Source organism: Orycteropus afer, unplaced genomic scaffold (genome assembly GCF_000298275.1).
Source record: "Orycteropus afer afer isolate SDZICR_OR568_19922 unplaced genomic scaffold, OryAfe1.0 scaffold00194, whole genome shotgun sequence".
Taxonomy (NCBI): Eukaryota; Metazoa; Chordata; class Mammalia; order Tubulidentata; family Orycteropodidae; genus Orycteropus; species Orycteropus afer.
The window spans coordinates 2,233,766-2,251,575 of NW_006921781.1; the positions used below are offsets into that span (position 1 = coordinate 2,233,766).

The 17,810-nt window shown below is 36.5% G+C and overlaps 2 protein-coding genes across 2 annotated transcripts in view; one reads left to right on the plus strand and one right to left on the minus strand.

Annotated features, from left to right (window-relative positions):
• GTF2F2 (general transcription factor IIF subunit 2) overlaps window positions 1–17,810 on the minus strand; it is a 265,374-nt gene that overhangs the window by 165,721 nt on the left and 81,843 nt on the right. The gene's annotated exons all lie outside the window — the stretch shown is intronic.
• KCTD4 (potassium channel tetramerization domain containing 4) lies at window positions 9,203–9,982 on the plus strand. The gene has a single exon (XM_007947820.1). The coding sequence runs from the start codon at window positions 9,203–9,205 to the stop codon at window positions 9,980–9,982; it is 780 nt and encodes a 259-aa protein (XP_007946011.1).

Sequence of the window (17,810 nt, forward strand, 5' to 3'; positions counted from 1 at the left end):
TTTTTTTTTTTTTTTAATTGTGATTTGGGTGAAGATTTACAGAGCAAATTCACTCTCGATACAGCAGTTCACATATACTTTGTCTCATGTCCTTGACCACAGTTTACCACAATTCAGTGCACATTTTTAAGGTTTAAGATTTAAGGCATGTAGGAATGTATACTGGCATCATTTTTATGATTTCCTACTTTTAGTTAAACTGACCAACTACTAGTCTTTCCACATGGCCATGTGGAATTCTACTGTACAAAGTACAATGTATTAAGGGTTATAAGACAGAGACATAGAGTATTTAATAAAGAAGTGATTATATCTAGCTGGGGATTAAGAAGAGCTTTGTTGAGAAAGTAAAAACTAAGGGTGTATGACATGGTATTTGTGCTGAATGGACTTTGAAAAAATGTTAAGATTTAGACTGAGAGATATCACTGGAGGTGCTAAGAATTGCCTGAGCAACAGCTTTTGGGTCTTTCTGTCTAGAACTCGAATTTTCAAGTAAGGGATCCACACTGCAAATCACAGGAGCAAGTTCATGGGAACACTCCGAAGAGAAGGTGCAGAAGCCTGTATTACTCAAGGCCTTAGAACCAGTTCCTACCTTTCCTAAAGTTTAGCTGTCTGTTCAACTCCTCTGTGGATTCTGATGTATATTCTAGTATCCTTTCTAAATTTGCCCCCTACCTCTTTTTAAAACTTTTCGCTAAGTTGGTTTCTGCTACTTTCAACCAAGAGTATGAACACATACCTCTGGTTGGTAATATTTTATTTATCTATATTCTGCCACCCCAGTTCCCTGGTAAGTTTTCAGCTACTAACCAAAAGGTCAGTGGTTTGAAGCCACCAGCCACTCCATAGCAGAAAGATGAAGCAATCTGCTGCCATAAAGATTTACAGCCTTGGAAACCCTATGGGGCATTTCTACCCTGTCATATAGGGTCGCTATGAGTCGTAATCAGTTCAATGAGTCGTAATCAGTTCAATGACAGTGGGTTTAATTCCCTGGAAACAAGTGGTGAAGGGCTTGGCTTCTAACAGAAAGGCTGACAGTGTGAACTCACCATAGCTCTGTGGGAGAAAGAGCTGGTGGTCTGCTTCCATTCAGATTACAGTGTAGAAAACCGTAAGGGGCAGTTTTACCCTGTCACATGGGATCCCTTATAAGTTGAAACTGACTTGATGTCACCAAACAACAGCCACCATTCCAGAAAAAAATGTGAAAGACATTTTTAAAGGGCAAATTCATAGTCAATAAAAAGTAAAGGTTTCTCTAGTGCTGACTCTGTCACTAACGAATGGTATTTGGGAAAGTCACTTCACATCGCTGGACCTCAGCATCTATATAATAAAGTTACTAGAATCTCTGAGATCTCTTGTTTTCATGTCCCACAATTCTACTCTATAATTCTGACTTCACATTGCAAAAAAGGAAAAGAAAACTGTCCTTCCCCTCCAACTGCAGATGTTTTATTTTACTAGTGTTTATTCTGTTTGCACTGTTATTTTCTAAAACATCTACATATAATTTTCTTTGAGTAAAAATGAGAGAAACACTGTTTCTTGGAAGTACAGTAACAAAATGTTTAGAAGATGTCCAAGATTTGAAAATATACAAATATAACTCCAACTTAATATTTCAACTTCAGATAGACTCTATGTTGAAGAACTAAAGAGAAATAACCCACTGGCAGTTTTCCCAGTTAAGGTCATCCCTAGATTGAACACATTAAAGTAGTATGTAGGCTGGAAGGATGCTTATTAACATTGGCATGTAAGTAATGACATCAGGTATGCCAGGAAATTGTTAGGCATCAGGAAGTTATGGCATTCATTTCCACAAGAGCACTCTGGATTCGTTGCATGTGGAGTCTTTAAGAGCACTTCCAACTCAAGTTAAAACATAAGCCATTGGGCTAGCACCCAAGATTTTGGTCTGATCTTCCAGACTTTTGAAGCTACCTTCCTGCCTCTTACATCACTCCTTTGCCTACCCTTTCTGTGGAAAAGGACAGAAAGAATATCTCCCCAGAACAGGTGCACTTAAAAGGTAAACAATTTTCTTCTCATTTAAAATACTTAAATATTAAAAATATTCCTTTCTTCTCATTTAAAATATTTTCCTTATAATTTTTACCTGTCATTCTCAGGGTGAGGCCTACTATACAAGCCACTTGGCATCTAAACAAACTTGTCAGACAGATGTTATTGCTGTTTATTAAGAAGGTGATCCTTACTCTACTAAAATATGTGAACTGATGTTGACATTTAATCTTCCTATTTAATATTCCTATTTAATCTTCAGGAGTTTAAAAGATCATGCTTGAATATTTACCTCAATATAAATATTCCCAAGAGCTATATCCATTTATGTAATATGTTTCAAATTATTTGTATTTGTCTAGTACTGTGGGAATTCCCAATTTTAAATCAAATACCGAAACCTCTTCTGAGGAGTAGACTAAGGAACTAAAGATAGAAATCTCCTCTCACCCCTAATACTGCTCTTTAACTTCTCCTCCAGATTCTCTTCACTTTTAAAACAGCTAGCTGCACCTCTGTGATTAAAGCAACAAGAGTACCTTTCTGTTATGTTTATGGATTTATTACCTTTCCTATGGCACAGAACATACTGAAATTCTTGTTCAGGGGACTATGTGTACCCAGAATGAAATAAACTAGAGTTATTTGTGAATGCCTGACCAGCAGCAGAAAGACTACATGGGGAGCAGGAAGGAAAGCAGTAAGCTAAGGTATATATGGTAGCTCTGATGGCATCGTGCCTAAGGCATGTGACTGCTAACCAGAAGGCTGGCGGTTCAAACCCACCAGCCACTCCTCAGAAGGAAGGCTGGGCAATCTACTGCCAGAGTGACATCACCTCAGAAACCCAAGGAGGGTTTGAGGTTTTAAATGAATGAAGGAGTCTGGATTGTTCCATCATTCTACAGATGCCATGATCAAAGAAATAATCTGGTGAATGAGCACATGTTTTAAAAACAAGTATCTGTATAATGCTTACAAAGCTATTTCACAAATTATCATTCCACCCATAGTTCAGACTATAGTCTCCTTTTTGCTTGTTACACAACATATATAATTTAAAGGAAAAAAAAAAAACCAAACTCACTGCCATGGAGTCAATACTGACTCACAGCTACCCCCTATTGGGTTTCTGAGGCAGTAAATCTTTATGGGGGTAGACTGACCCAACTTACTTCTGCAGAGAGGCTTGTGGGTTTGAACTGCCGACCTTCTGGTTTGCAGTCAAATGCCTTTGGCACTGTGCCACCAGAGCTCCTTACATACATAATTAATTAATATGAAAATTTCCTAAATACAGATGTGGATATGATGTTGTAGAAATAGATGTAATTCCTATTTTCAAAGTTGCTTTAAAAAATAAGAGCCTGAATAAAAACCTAGAAATAAAATAAGTTTTTATAAAAAACATAAAGTGATGGTGTGTTATAATAATAAAAGGGGCAGGAAAATCATAGATCTGCAATAGCTTCTTTAAGTCAGACCCTCAACTCAAGGGTGCTTTTCAGCTTTAGCTGCTGTACTTGATACTGGAGGAAATTCAAATACAATAGCAAAAGTGATTAAATAAATACAAAACAAATCTTTCTAGCCAAGATTAAGTCTTCCAGAAAACAGACTTCTATAATCAAATAGTGCCAAACACTGCCTGCTAGATGCGATGAGGGGTACAAAGAAAGAAAAATGTAGATGTCTACACTTCGAATGTCTGCGATATAGTTGAGAGTGACAACGTGAATGAAATATTTTTAGACAACCCGACGGCAAAAATTTTTAAATCAACTGAATATAATTCAAGTCTTCAGTGATTTCATCCTCAGGAACTCTAGTTTTCTTTACCATGTTTAATTTGTGTCCTATTACACGTTATTTTAGTTCTTTATTTTCAAGGTACTTTGATATTAAGAGATGCTCAAAATTACAGCATGGAAATTTTATCTCCACCATGAAGAACACCTCTGAGATAAGTCCTCTATCTGTGCTCATTAACTTCTTTAATATAGACATTCAACTCTGGTTGATCATCAGAACCATCTGGGGAGCTTTTTTAAAAATACTAATGCCTTGGACTTTAATTGGGAGCTCTGGTGACATCGTGCCTAAGGCACTTGACTGCTAACCAGAAGGCTGGCGGTTCAAACCCACCAGCCACTCCTCACAAGGAAGGTTGGGCAATCCACGTCCGTAGTGATACCACCTCGGAAACCCAAGGAGGGGTCGCTATGAGTTGGATCCGATTTGACAGCAGTGAGTTTGGTTGTTGTTGTTGGGCTTTAATTGGATTATGCAGGGAGAAGAAAATGGTATATTTACAACCTGCTTAAATGATTGAAGTGTGCAGCTGGATTGAGAACTGCTGCTGTCTGTCCATCCACCCATCTGTCCGTCTGCCCACTCACTGGCCTACCCATCCATCCATCCACCTACCTACCTATCTACCCCTCTCCCGCTCCTTCTCTCAATTTTATTTTCTGCTAGTGTAGGGGGCAATAGCTCTGAGCTGTTTAAATATCTCATCAAATGTAAGACACCATCAATTATAATATTCACCATTATTTATGTACCACTAATATACACAAAATACTGCCCTTAAAGCCAAATATCTTAAGATCAAGTGTCAGAAATGTCAAATGTGAAAAACGGGTAACCCGATAGTGCTCTATCCCTAATTTGCAATCACTCTATCCCCTGTGGGTGAAAACTGCATTTGTTCCTATGGAGCGTCATACCCTGTCCCACTCTTCATATTCCCTCTTCCTTTCCCCACCCCATCCCATCAGGAAAGACACTAGGGAAAAGGGTAACAGGAAGAACAGAGGCAGAGGCCAACCCTTGGGATCAGAGCCCCTCTTTAGCCACTGGCATTCATCACAGTATTTCCCTTAGAGTTTTCAAAGCCATGTCCCTCATTTTGAGACTGTAGGTAATGTTTTTTAACTTAAAATATCTTCTTCCCAAAGAGAAGCTAAAATTTCATTTTGCCAAATAGCACTATAAATGCAAGCTCTGTACAACAATATAATTTCAATATTCATTTGATGGCCCAGAGAAGTGCTTTGCCCACAGGGTTACAATAAAATTTTCCAGAGAATAATAATGCATAAGACACACTTTAAGAAAATTCACTTTAAAAATGTAAGGTATGATTTTTCCTTATAAAACACAGGGTTCCCTGAAACATTCATCTCCCAAAATATTTAAAACATAAACATGATTGTTTACAAGAGTACCTCTGTAACAAAAAGAAAATAGAATGTGGAATGGAATTTTACCTGAGTGTTTCATTTTTTTTTAACCTGTCATTTTTATTTGTTCGTTTTGCTTTAGTCTTTCCTACAATTTCCAAATAGGACTAAATATTGGGCTATGTAGCAAAGTTTCCTGGGCTTCTTTTAAGACTCAACTGAGCACAGCAAAATTGTTTACAAGTATATTCATCAAACTGGAATCCACATCCACCTGACCAAGCTGCCAAGAGTCAGATCCAACAAATCCCAGGGAGAGTCAAGCACTCTATTGAGTTCGCAAGAGACTACAGTAAATCAGTTAAATAAGTTGGCTCAATTACCGTAGTGCTAGTACAATACCAGGACCAAGTAACAGTTAATGCAGATAAATTTTACACCAAAAAAACTAAAGTTCTGACATTCAAATAGAAGCAGATTAACATGGAAAAAATCCTTGATTCTTAAAATATGTCAACACACTACACTGTGTAATTTACTTTTTAACATGCCAAAAAAAAAAAAAAAAAAAAGCTGAAGTAAAATATTCTTAGCTGAACATCAAAATGAATGTTTTTCACATTTAATGCTATTAACATGTTGCTGTTGTTATGTGCCGTGGAGTCGGGCCTAACTCATAGAGACCCCTCCTTGGGTTTCTGAGGAGGCATCACTATGGAAGTAGACTGCCCAACCTTTCTTCCGAGGAGTGGCTGGTGGGTTTGAACCGCCAGCCTTCTGGTTAGCAATCAAGTGCCTTAGGCACTATGCTACCAGAGCTGCTATTAACATAGGAGGTTATAAAGAAGCAGAGTCCTGGGTGGTGCACATGGTTAAGCAGTCCTCTATTGACTGAAAGGTTGGAGGCTCAAATCCTCCCAGAAGTAGCTAGGAGGAAAGGTCTACTGATCTACTTCTAAAAGATCACAGCCACTGCAAACCTTACGGAGCACAGTTCTATTACATGTGGGGTCACCAGTAGTCAGAATCAACTCAACAGCAACTGGTTTGGTTTTCTTGGTTTAAGACAACTAAGACAGCTCATGGCAAAGAATCAGGAGGGCATAAATGTCAGATGGCCGATGGTTAGCCAAGTGTCAGAAATAGATAGGTAAATGTATCATCATGGAGTCAGGCAGATGGGCATCAAGTTCAAGTGAAGAAGAAAGACACAGATTAAAATACTTGAAAAAAATGTGGGGAAGTCCATGGCAGAAATACAGAAATCATTAAAAAAACAAAACAAAACAGCACTGAAACACACAGGTTGAAACAATCAAAAAGATTTGGTAGAGGTGGAGAAGATGGATACAGAGTACTGTGCTATTCTTAAAGGTAGCTCCAAGACTATCCCTCTTCCTTAAAAAGAAGTGCTTGAATTTCACAGAGGAGTGATCTACTGTATCTCCCAACCAGGAAAAGTACCTCCCTGCTAATGTTCCACTGCTTGCCATGACATGGAATTATCGTTGGCAAATAAATGGGGCAAGTGTACAATATGATGTCCTGTCAATCATGATGATAATGACTTCACTTCCCATCAGGAATTGGTAGACAAGATGGAAATTTCTCCTGTTGGCCTGGAATAAATTCTGCCTAATGTGCATGGTGGGAGATAACATTACCTCATAGTGGAAGGTTCTGCCAGGATTTGGGGCACTGGGTCTAATTAACTATAGAATATTCTCAGCCAAGGACTTGAGAACTGCATTGTTTAGATTCTCAAAGTTGGCTAAAGAGTTCTTTTTTATGCATAATTACAGATGTCTAACACAGGATGCTCTAAGGACAGGGACCCTATCTTTCAAAATTTTCTGTCTTTCTGCTTATAAAAGTAGGTGAAAGCCTCAAGTATAGTGATCAAATAGATGTAGGTGAGCCACTCTTTCACATGTGGCTTAAGCCTTTCTGCTGCAACCACAGAAATGATTAATCAAGTTTGCATCTGCAGTTAGGCAGAGAAATACAGTCATATAAACCATGATGTTTCCCTTGGTCTAGATACTCACACACAATTTTTATAGTTTTAGGGTTGTGTTGAAGGAGCCAGGTCTTTGTCGGATCTGACTCATTGTGACCCCTGCTTGGCTTTCCAAGGCAATATCACTACGGAAGTAGAATGCCCAATCTTCCCTCTGAGGAGTGGCTGGTGGGTTTGAACTGCCAGCCTTCCAGTTAGCAGTGTCTTAGGCCCTACACCACCAAAGCTCTCGGTTAGTAGCCATTACATTCCAGTTAAACACTGCACCACCAAGGCTGGTGGCATCCAACACCAATAACAGGGTTGTACTGACCAGAGTCGCAGATAAACATAAACTTAGAACAGGCTAAAAAGAAAACAACCTCGCTTTCTCTTAAAGGGTAGGTGTACCACAACAGGCAACTATGATTAACGAACATCTACAATTTCTGTGCATTGCAATCACCTTGCTTTAATAGGGATAAAATGGAGTTATGGGGATAAGATGGGCCCAATTTTCCTTTAAGACTGCAAGTTGGGGGCAACGGGACAGACAAAAGTTCTTATCAGCTTCTAGTCGTACACTATGACTAGGCTCCAGTTATACAACTGTTGCTAGTTCACAAGTGGCAAACAAATCATTCATGTCAGGTGTGCAGAATCCAAGAACACCAGAGTGAAACCCAGAGTGAGAAAAAGTGACTAAAGGTTAGAGACACATGACAGGGTGGTTCAAAGTCTGTCAAGGCAACTGGCAGAAACCAAGAACATGCATCAGTACTGTTGAAAACTAGGCAGCAGGAATCAGACATAAGTGAATTACCAAGTGTCAGGCAGCCAGACGTGATGGCTAATAGGTCTGCTATTCTGTAGCACTGTACCAGTACAGCCTCCCTTCTACCCCGTGGAAGCCCATCTAGTACTAATGTCAAAGCTTCTGCAAGATGGCACCTGCATACAGGGAACCCCCAAGTGTGAGGAAGGAGATTCAATGTTATAGTCTTCATCATTTTATGTAAACATGCAGAGGAAATTATAGCACAGTTGCCATCACTGTACAGTTTATGTTGTATTGATTCTGATATCCTGTAAAAGTCATTTAAAAAAAAAAAAAGGACTATTTATGAGTGAAATTGTTATGCCTCAGCTCATTCTGCTATTATATGGTACTACTCACGTGCAGTGGCTATGTGTAACAGGGATATAAGACTTCCATGAGTACATTTCCAAAAGACAAAAAAAAAAAAAAGACTTATTCAATATATTTTTTAAAAGCCCTATCTATGGAAAGAACTTGATTCCCCAAAAGAAATCTATACACACATTAAATTGTTAGAATTCAGTGGTAGGCTTTTAAAGGATGAAGGACTGAGGCCAATTAAGTTCAAATGCTGTATCAGGTTAAATATTCTTATTTGGGTCTCAAAAATGACTAGACCACTGTGAAGTCTGCAATTTTTTCACAGGAGAGAAATCTTGTGCCACTAGTTCCTTTCTCCTTGGGTGATCTATCTGTGATTTACTTTTTGAAAAAAATGATACTAATTCAATATACATTATTTTTCCAAAAGATGATAGTATTGTTCAATAGTAAGCCTGCTTCACTAAATAATAATTTAAAAGGTATTTAGATATGGATTTTACTGGAGAATTAAACAATCTTAACTGCTTAACCAAGAAAACAAATGTAATTTATTCTGAATAATTTTCATTACTTCCAGTAATCTATCCTTTCACAAGGACTCCCTTCCCTGATACAGTTAAATGCTAATGATCTTTTTCCTGTCTTACTCCAGAAAGCTCCTGCATACATAGCTGACACGCCACCTACTGCAAAACCCAGCTGACAGCGCAGGCGATGCTGCCAGTGTTTCCATTCCATCAGCAGGCTGGAGCTGAATAAAGGCTTCTTTGGGTGGTAGTGTTTCTTTTTAAAAAATCTCAAAGCCAAGAGGAACAAGCTGCAACAGCATCTTCAAAAATGGAGCGTAAAATAAACAGAAGAGAAAAAGAAAAGGAGTATGAAGGGAAGCACAACAGCACAGAAGACGCCGACCAAGGGAGGAACTGCAAATCCACACTGACGACCCTCAACGTTGGTGGATATTTATACATTACTCAGAAACAAACACTGACCAAGTACCCTGACACTTTCCTTGAAGGTATAGTAAATGGAAAAATCCTCTGTCCATTTGATGCCGATGGTCATTATTTCATAGACAGGGATGGGCTCCTCTTCAGGCATGTCCTAAACTTCCTACGAAATGGAGAACTTCTGCTGCCTGAAGGGTTTCGAGAAAATCAACTTCTCGCACAAGAAGCAGAATTCTTTCAACTCAAAGGACTGGCAGAAGAAGTGAAATCCAGGTGGGAAAAGGAACAGCTAACATCCAGAGAGACTACTTTCTTGGAAATAACAGATAACCATGATCGCTCCCAAGGACTGAGAATCTTCTGTAATGCTCCTGATTTCATATCAAAAATAAAATCTCGCATTGTTCTGGTGTCCAAAAGCAGGCTGGATGGATTTCCAGAGGAGTTTTCAGTATCATCTAATATCATTCAATTTAAATACTTCATAAAGTCTGAAAATGGCACTCGACTTGTACTAAAGGAAGACAACACCTTTGTTTGCACCTTGGAAACTCTTAAGTTTGAAGCTATAATGATGGCTTTAAAGTGTGGTTTTAGATTGCTGACCAGCCTGGATTGTTCCAAAGGGTCAATTGTTCACAGCGATGCACTTCATTTTATCAAGTAATTACCTGTCTCAGAACAAAGCAACAAGCATGCAGCCAGCAAGCTTCGGATAACCGCAGCAACATCAAAGGCATCCCAAACAATGTGCCCAGCCAGCTCTGTACTACAGAGCCCTGCTGCTATTCAATTACTGTGAGCTAACGGTATGTAAATTCTATCGCTAATGATGTCCTTCTACGGGTGTTCCTGCTGATGAGAGACTCTTATACCTAAAACGAAACAGCGATCTTCCACACACTATAAATAAAGACAGAATGCTGTTGCTATTTACTTATTTTTCGTTAAGCTGTCTTAAATCAGAATGTCTTGGGTACCTGCATAGTGATCAAGCATGTAACTATCTATTGTTCATTTAAGTAAATAATAATGAAATATTTTAATGCTTTCTACTTATGGCAAATATCAAAAAGAAACAGAACTGTGAGATTAACCAAATACATGTGCAGATCTACTAAAACAGAGCTACAGTGAAACAAAATGACATTGTAACAAAGTATTAAAACTACTGATTTACCTTTTAATGGCAGGTACCAAAGCTTATTTCCTGTATTTCACATTTTAATTATAGCTGGATTGGTATCTTGCTGAAAGTTCCTACAAAACTGTTTGATGACAATAAAAGGAAGAGGGTGGGGAAGCACTGGTGGCTTCTTTGCTTGTATTAATTTTAACAAGAAGTTAAATATGTCATTTAAAAACAAATTGTACTACTTGATGATTTCACACAATATTTATGCACTGACAGAGTCAACCACAGGCCACAGTAACTCTAGCTGGCCTGGGAAGTGAAAAAAATTAGCAAATTCATTTCTTTCTAGGGTAAGCATCAACACAGCATGGGTAACTTGGTCTCAATGGAGAACTGTGGTGTTAAAATAATGAAGGAGCGGGTTTTCAGAATCACCCTAAATATCCATTTGTGTTTTACAAGGTCAAAAATATTAAATGTCTCTAGACCTTATTCTTATAAAAGAACTTTACTGATTCTTTTCAATACCTATTTTGATACTAAACCTCATACTCGCTAAGTTTTATTCATTGATTTACTTCATGTTAACTAAGAAGTTATTTTTTAATTAAATTTTATACATTACTGTCTCAATGAAATAATCCAGTAACTTAGCTTTTAATGTAAGTGTACTTTTTTTCTTCCCCAAGAACAGCTAAACCATTTCTATGCCATCTGGCTTCCAAGAACAAATTATCTCTTGAACTTGCTTCTTGAAAATGGTACCATTAAAACTGGTAACTAAATCTTAATTTCAATAAACTTCAACAAAAGATTTCTGAAAATTGTGACTAAGCTTACACAGTTGAATTAGCATACATGCCAAAAGTTTGATTACACATAAAAGCTTAGAATAAATGAGTAAAGCCAGCATTCATTCCCAGAACTGTAACTGACTTCCAGTTATAACATCTAAGGTGACACAAAAGCTGGCTGTATACACTGAAAGAAACCTTTTAAAATCTGCTTGTATAAAACGGCTTTAAAAATCCACATTAAAATCTACTTTTTTAAAAACTACATGCCAACTTCACAATCTTTTGTTTACCAAGAAAAAATTGTTTCTCCTGAAACAAATGATCTCTTACATACTTCCAAAATGACTCAATCAGGATTTAAAGGAATTATGAACATAGAAAAAAATACTAAATGTGTTTTAGCTTTCACTGTAATTGAACTGTTTATATACCTCTCCAGCTTATGAGTTGGCTTTCCTTATTAGTATTTGGACTTTGATAATGAAAAACATGGTAATAACTTCATGTCAAAGCAAGACTTTCTCTAGCAAGCTTTATTACCAGATAATAAAAACAGCATGACATATCTTTTTACAGGAGATATAGCTAAGCAAATACTCTTAAAAGTACTACAAACAAGGGTTTCGCATCAAGTCACAAAAAGAAAATTTAACTGTTATTATAAAATTACTATCACTGGAAAACCATTTAAAGAAATCTTTGAATAGTTTTTATGTATTTCTCTAAAAAATGGTATCTGGATTCATTTCATTCCTTCTAAAGCCTTTGATAAATCACACTGTCCTAAAGCAACTGAAGAATCTAGAAGAAAACATGACTCCATTGACTAATCTTGTGTAACTTTTTATAAATGATCCATTTATAATTCAGAATTACTTGCACTTGGACTACTTGGATTTATATATTTAAATATTGAAATACTGTTATAAGTCTACAGAAAATATCTAGCTTTCAATTTTACTATCTTCTAAAAATACTTAGAAATAGCTTCAATTCAGAAAATTCAAGAAAATCACACAAAATACCAATTATAAATCAGAGTAAAGCTGTTGTAATGTTTTGTTTGTAGTCACTGAAGAATGCTTTCCTCAAAAATAAATACTGCCACAAAAAATATACAACATAAAAAAGAATCACAAAATAATTCTTTATCTTCTTATTCAGAAGGTAATTTTTTAAAAAAGCTACAAGAGTTGCCACGAGCCAAACATATATGCTCTTATATCTGGAATTATCTAACACAGTCCTTAAAATATGGAAAATATAAATGTTTGTAGTTTTTACCACAATTTTAAAATATATATGGTAGTGCGCAGAACAGCATGAGACGAAACTCTTACAAAATTTTTGAAGTAATACCAAGAAGATTACTGTCCCAGACTGAAGAGGATGGCATTGAATAATTTCCATCAGTTTGGTTTTTTTTTTAAGAAAGTTACTTATTCTTAAATGCTATTTTCAAGATAATGAAAAGTAACATTTAGTAAGTGTTTCAGTATATCCCAGGTGTGGTGATATACCTCATACTATGACTATGCGTTATCTCAATTAATCCTCACAACGACCTGAAGAGAGGTACTATTATTATTTCTCTTCTACAGATGTAGAAATAAATATACTTAAAAGATTTAAGTAATCTGCCCAAGTTACCCAGCTAGGAAGAGATGGAACCAAGATTTGAAACCTAGGAATGCCAGTTTCAGAGCCAGCAAGGACCATGTCTGCTTTTGCAGACCTTGTATCTCAAATACCCAGAACTGGGCACAAAACAAGTATTCACAAAGTAGATCTTGAATACAGAATCCCAAAACATAGGTTTGCCTCATTTCATACAATCTCACAATGCAAGTATTCCTAAAATATTAAGTGGAAACTGAACTGTGGTAAAACAGATGATATTTTTTAAGTGTTGGATCATGTCGTTTAAAGACCGTAAGTTGAATTCTCTCATAAAAAAGTAATGAGTAACTTAAAGCAGTCTACTGGTAAATTTAGATTTTCACATATCAGGTTTGCTGACAGGCCTTAACTTTTCATGACTTGTATAACCCACAACTGACAAGAGAAAACTATGGCACAGTTAAACACCCTTAGGCTCTGGAGTCACACCTATATTCAACACCATTAAGTTCCATTTCCTGGCTACATGACCTTAAATTAAGCAAGATCCTTAACTTCTTTGACCTTCAAAATCCTTAAAGTAAAATGACGTTAATAATAATTACTTGACAGGGCTTTTTATAAGGTCTACATTAAATCTGGAATTGTGTGTAAAGTACCTCAGCTATCACAGACTTTGAATAAGCATTGGCTATTAGTACCCTCCGCTTTTCTAGCATAACATATCTGCACCATACAACCATGCAACATTAGGTGCAAAAGTACACATATTACACTAGGTATGTTTTTCACTTAGACATAGACAGAATGGAGAACTTTAAACAAACTCATTCTTAATAATGGGATGAAATAGTATAAAATGAAAAATATATATATTTTAAATTGCTATAGGTAAACATGAGAGCTCTGATAGCATAGTGCCTAAGGCATCTGACTGCTAACCAGAAGGCTGACGGTTCAAACCCACCAGCCACTCCTCGGAAGGAAGATGGGGCCATCTACTTCCATAGTGATACGGCTGCGGAAACCCAAGGAGGGGTCGCTATGAGTCAGATCGACTCCATGGCAGTGAGTTTGGTTTGGTTTTATAGGTAAACACTGTTTTCATTTGCATTAGTTTACGAATCCATGAGTTTCTTGAGACTTTTATATTGTAGCTTCAGGTACAAAATCTACAGCAACAAAATAATCACTGTAGCTGTTTTATCAGCAATTCAAAAACAGTCAGGAGTAATATATCTGGTAATGAAATCCAAAAGATAGCACTAATACATTATGATTAAGTGCCTTAAACTCCTGTGATGTCAGTCAAGGTTAAAATTACAGCATGTGAATCACAACTATCCTTGCTAATGTAATATGGACTATCCAAAACAGCATGTTAACTTAGAAACTATTTGTAGCTTTGAAACATATAATGGTTTCTTCTGCAGCATCCTTTTCTTCCTAATCATATTTTGCTTAAGCTAATATTTAAATTAATTTGCCTCTATAAATACCAGAGAGTGGTGATAAAGCAAAGTACGGTAGGAAGAGAAAATACCTAAGATGAAATTTAAAAATTGCCCAAAATAATTTATAAAGAGGCGACTACTCTTGAAAAAATACCCAACGGCTAAAGAGTTTCTGACAAATAAAACTCACTGATAGAGACTTTTTAAGCTGTCATAAATGACCTATATTAAAGTTTTCCAAAACACAAAGAAAGCATAATGTTAAGCATTTTTGCATATAAAATAGTGAAACACTAATTTTATTTTGATCACTATTTATTTTAGAAAAAAATACTCAATTAGATATTAAAGAATGAGAATTATAATACACCTCTTTTATATTTTAAAAGCCTGTTTCCTAGTAAAAATATAACAAAGGTAACCTAGTAGCATGAAAGTTCTTTTCCAAACTCAGTATTACAGAGTTTTCAGATATTTAAAAGTGAGCTTTAATAGTAATTTTGTTTTTTTAAAAGATGTACTTAATTTTTGAAAGTTTTTGGGAATCACTGGTGAGGGAGGTAATGAATAAGGGGGTAGGGAGGAAGCAAAGGAAGACGGACTGGCCCAACTTTCAAAAGTAATTTTGATTACTGTGCTCAAGGATGTTTAGCACATTATTTTCCTACATCATTAAAATGCAAAATTCAGCAACTCGGCTGATTAGTTCTTAATTGCACCTCACTAATTTTACTTTGTTGTAACAGACATTTATTAACTAATTTTAAGGTTCTTAAAAAATGTTGAATGATACTCACCTCGATGGTTACCTGAATTTGATAAATTTCTATGACTTAATGTAGTTTTACAAAGAACTAGACCATCTAGTACTTTTAAATATCATGACACAATTATTTTAAAAAACATTAAAAACAAGTACACATGCAAACACCCATGATCTTACCACCCTAACAAAACTATTTTGACTTTTGCATATTTCTTCCTAGATGCTATCCATGCATATGAATATCCATATATATGTAATTATGTCCTTGGGCAGTACAAAAGGTTAAGCAAACACTCAACTACTAGCCTAAAGGTTGGCAGTTTGAACCCAACCAGACGCACCTTGCAAGACAGGCCTGGAGATCTGCTCCCAAAGGTCACAGCCTTGAAAACCCTATGGAGCAGTTCAATCTGCACATATGGGGAATCAACTCAATGGCAACCAACAACAACCACAATATTTATGTAAATAACTTTAGAAATCTTTATTAAAAGAAAAAGGAAAGAATGGACATAGTTACACAAGGAAATCATTAATAATAAAGTAAAAGACCTAAATATCATAATGTATGATTGTTAATAAGATAAAAAAAATCCAATCATAAGTCTTTACAATATATACATGTCTGTTACATACCAGCCCAAAAAAAATAACTTTTGAGATACAATATTTAAAATTCAGCTACCATAAAAGCTGGAAAGTAAGCTATACTGGTCCCAAGTTATGTTTCCTTCTTCTTTGTGTCTTAATCAAAAGTTGGATTATCTGGATATAAGGCAGACTGTACCTCAGAAGAGGCAAGGAAAAGGAATTTCAACTATTATTTCTTCTCTTGCTATTATACAACAAATTATTACGTATATTGTAAAATTCAGTACATGATAGAGATAAAAATAAAATTATGCTTATATAAAACATACAAATTTGGCAGTTAACACTAAGGTGAAGCAAAAGGCTATGTGTTAAATAAAATCATTTCCAATCTTCATTCTGTATTACCCTTAGACTTTCTACTTAACTGAAGAGTGGAATAAACATTTTCAAGTAGAATTAATTTTATTTCAATTTATCTTTGTTTAAATGAATATGTACCATACAATGGTTTTTTTTTTTTGGTTCAAAGGCAGTAGAAAAGAAAAGCAGTTGAAGATTTCAAAATAAAAATAAAAATAGGCTGTATCAACTCCACCAATGTCAAGAACCACTAACAATGTAAAAAGCTAAAATCTATGAAGACTAATGATTTTCCAACAAAGGAAAAACAAGCACCTACCAATCTCTTCCCTTCAAAGGAATCATCACCAGTTGTTTTCTGTAAGTTTTAGGCATTACAATGTTTTAAAAGATCACTTCCCCTAGGGAAAAAACTTGAATGAGTCATAAGGAGCCTGAGAAGTGCTGGAAATCAGAAACTTTTGCAGAGGAAATAATTAAAAATACCCAGCATCTGCTGAGGTGTTACTATGCATCAGGTACTGTACTAAGTGCTTTACATGAATTATCTCCTTCAAAGTTCACAAGAGCTTCATGAGATGGTGCAGGACATAGTGCTAGTTATTTCCTCAATACCCACGCTCCTCTTCTTTGTTAGTAACTAAACCCTGATTTGGTTTACCTATACATAGTTGTACACTTGATCCAGGATGCCAATTGTACCCAACTAAAAACCTATAGTTGTCAGTGTTCTGTAGCCACTAGGTGTGGCCAACTGACCAAGCTGTGACCAATGGAACAGAAGTAAACCTTTTAAAGTATGACTTTTGAAAATGATCCTTTAAAGGGTACAAAGCTGGGTGAGATCTTTGGCCTTCCTCTTTTGCCTCCATTTTGCTGCCTGGTATATAGATACTATGCTTATAACTGAAGCAGACCTCCTGCATCACACAGGAGGCTGCTGATGACCACAGAACTGCCACACCAGACCTGGACTTCTTCCCTCAGGACTTCTGGCACAGAGAGAAAAATGTGTCTACGATACTGATATTTTGTTTCGTCTGATTTGTATACTTGGTCCTAATTGACTGAGGTAGATTCTACTAGAAATCTTGTTTTACAGATAAGGAAACAGAGACCCAGAGAAGTTAAGCAACTTGCCTGCAGTCCCACAGCTAGCAAGTACCCTCAGAAGTGCCAAGCTTTTCACCACTGTGTGATACAGCTTCAGACGAGACATAAGGAACTAACTCAATGAGACACTAGACAGAGGGGAAAGGTTTTGAAAATGGGCAAGGTTGGTACCTCCATTCATTAGACTAGACCAAGATTCCAGCTTAAAATAAGTGAAGACGCCAAAGTTAACCAACAAGAAGGCCAGCCTACTAGGGAGTATATCACAGGGGAAAAGGGCAGAGAATCCATTTGTAAGAAGCACGGGCCCACAAGTGCAGAAGGGAAAAGGAGTGAGTGACATGTCAGGGAATAATTGGTAGAACCAGGAAAGAAGCCTCTGTAACTCAGGCCAATTTTCCTCATTCACATTCAGAATCTGGATCAGATTCAGCATTCCATTAAATCCAGAACAACAGCTAACAACTGGGAAATACCATCAATTTCTAAAAATGAACTAAATATTATTTCATGGAAATATCTAGAAGAGTAAGGTATTTTAAGCAAATGGGGTTGTTGTTGGGTGCCCTTGAGTTGATTCCAACTCATAGTGACCCAACAGGACAGTACAGAACTTCCCTACGAGGTTTCCTAGGCTTTAATTTTTTTTTTTTTTT

Excerpts from the sequence above, each read along its gene's own strand:
- KCTD4 (XM_007947820.1), top strand. The coding sequence starts at position 9,203 with ATGGAGCGTAAAATAAACAGAAGAGAAAAAGAAAAGGAGTATGAAGGG.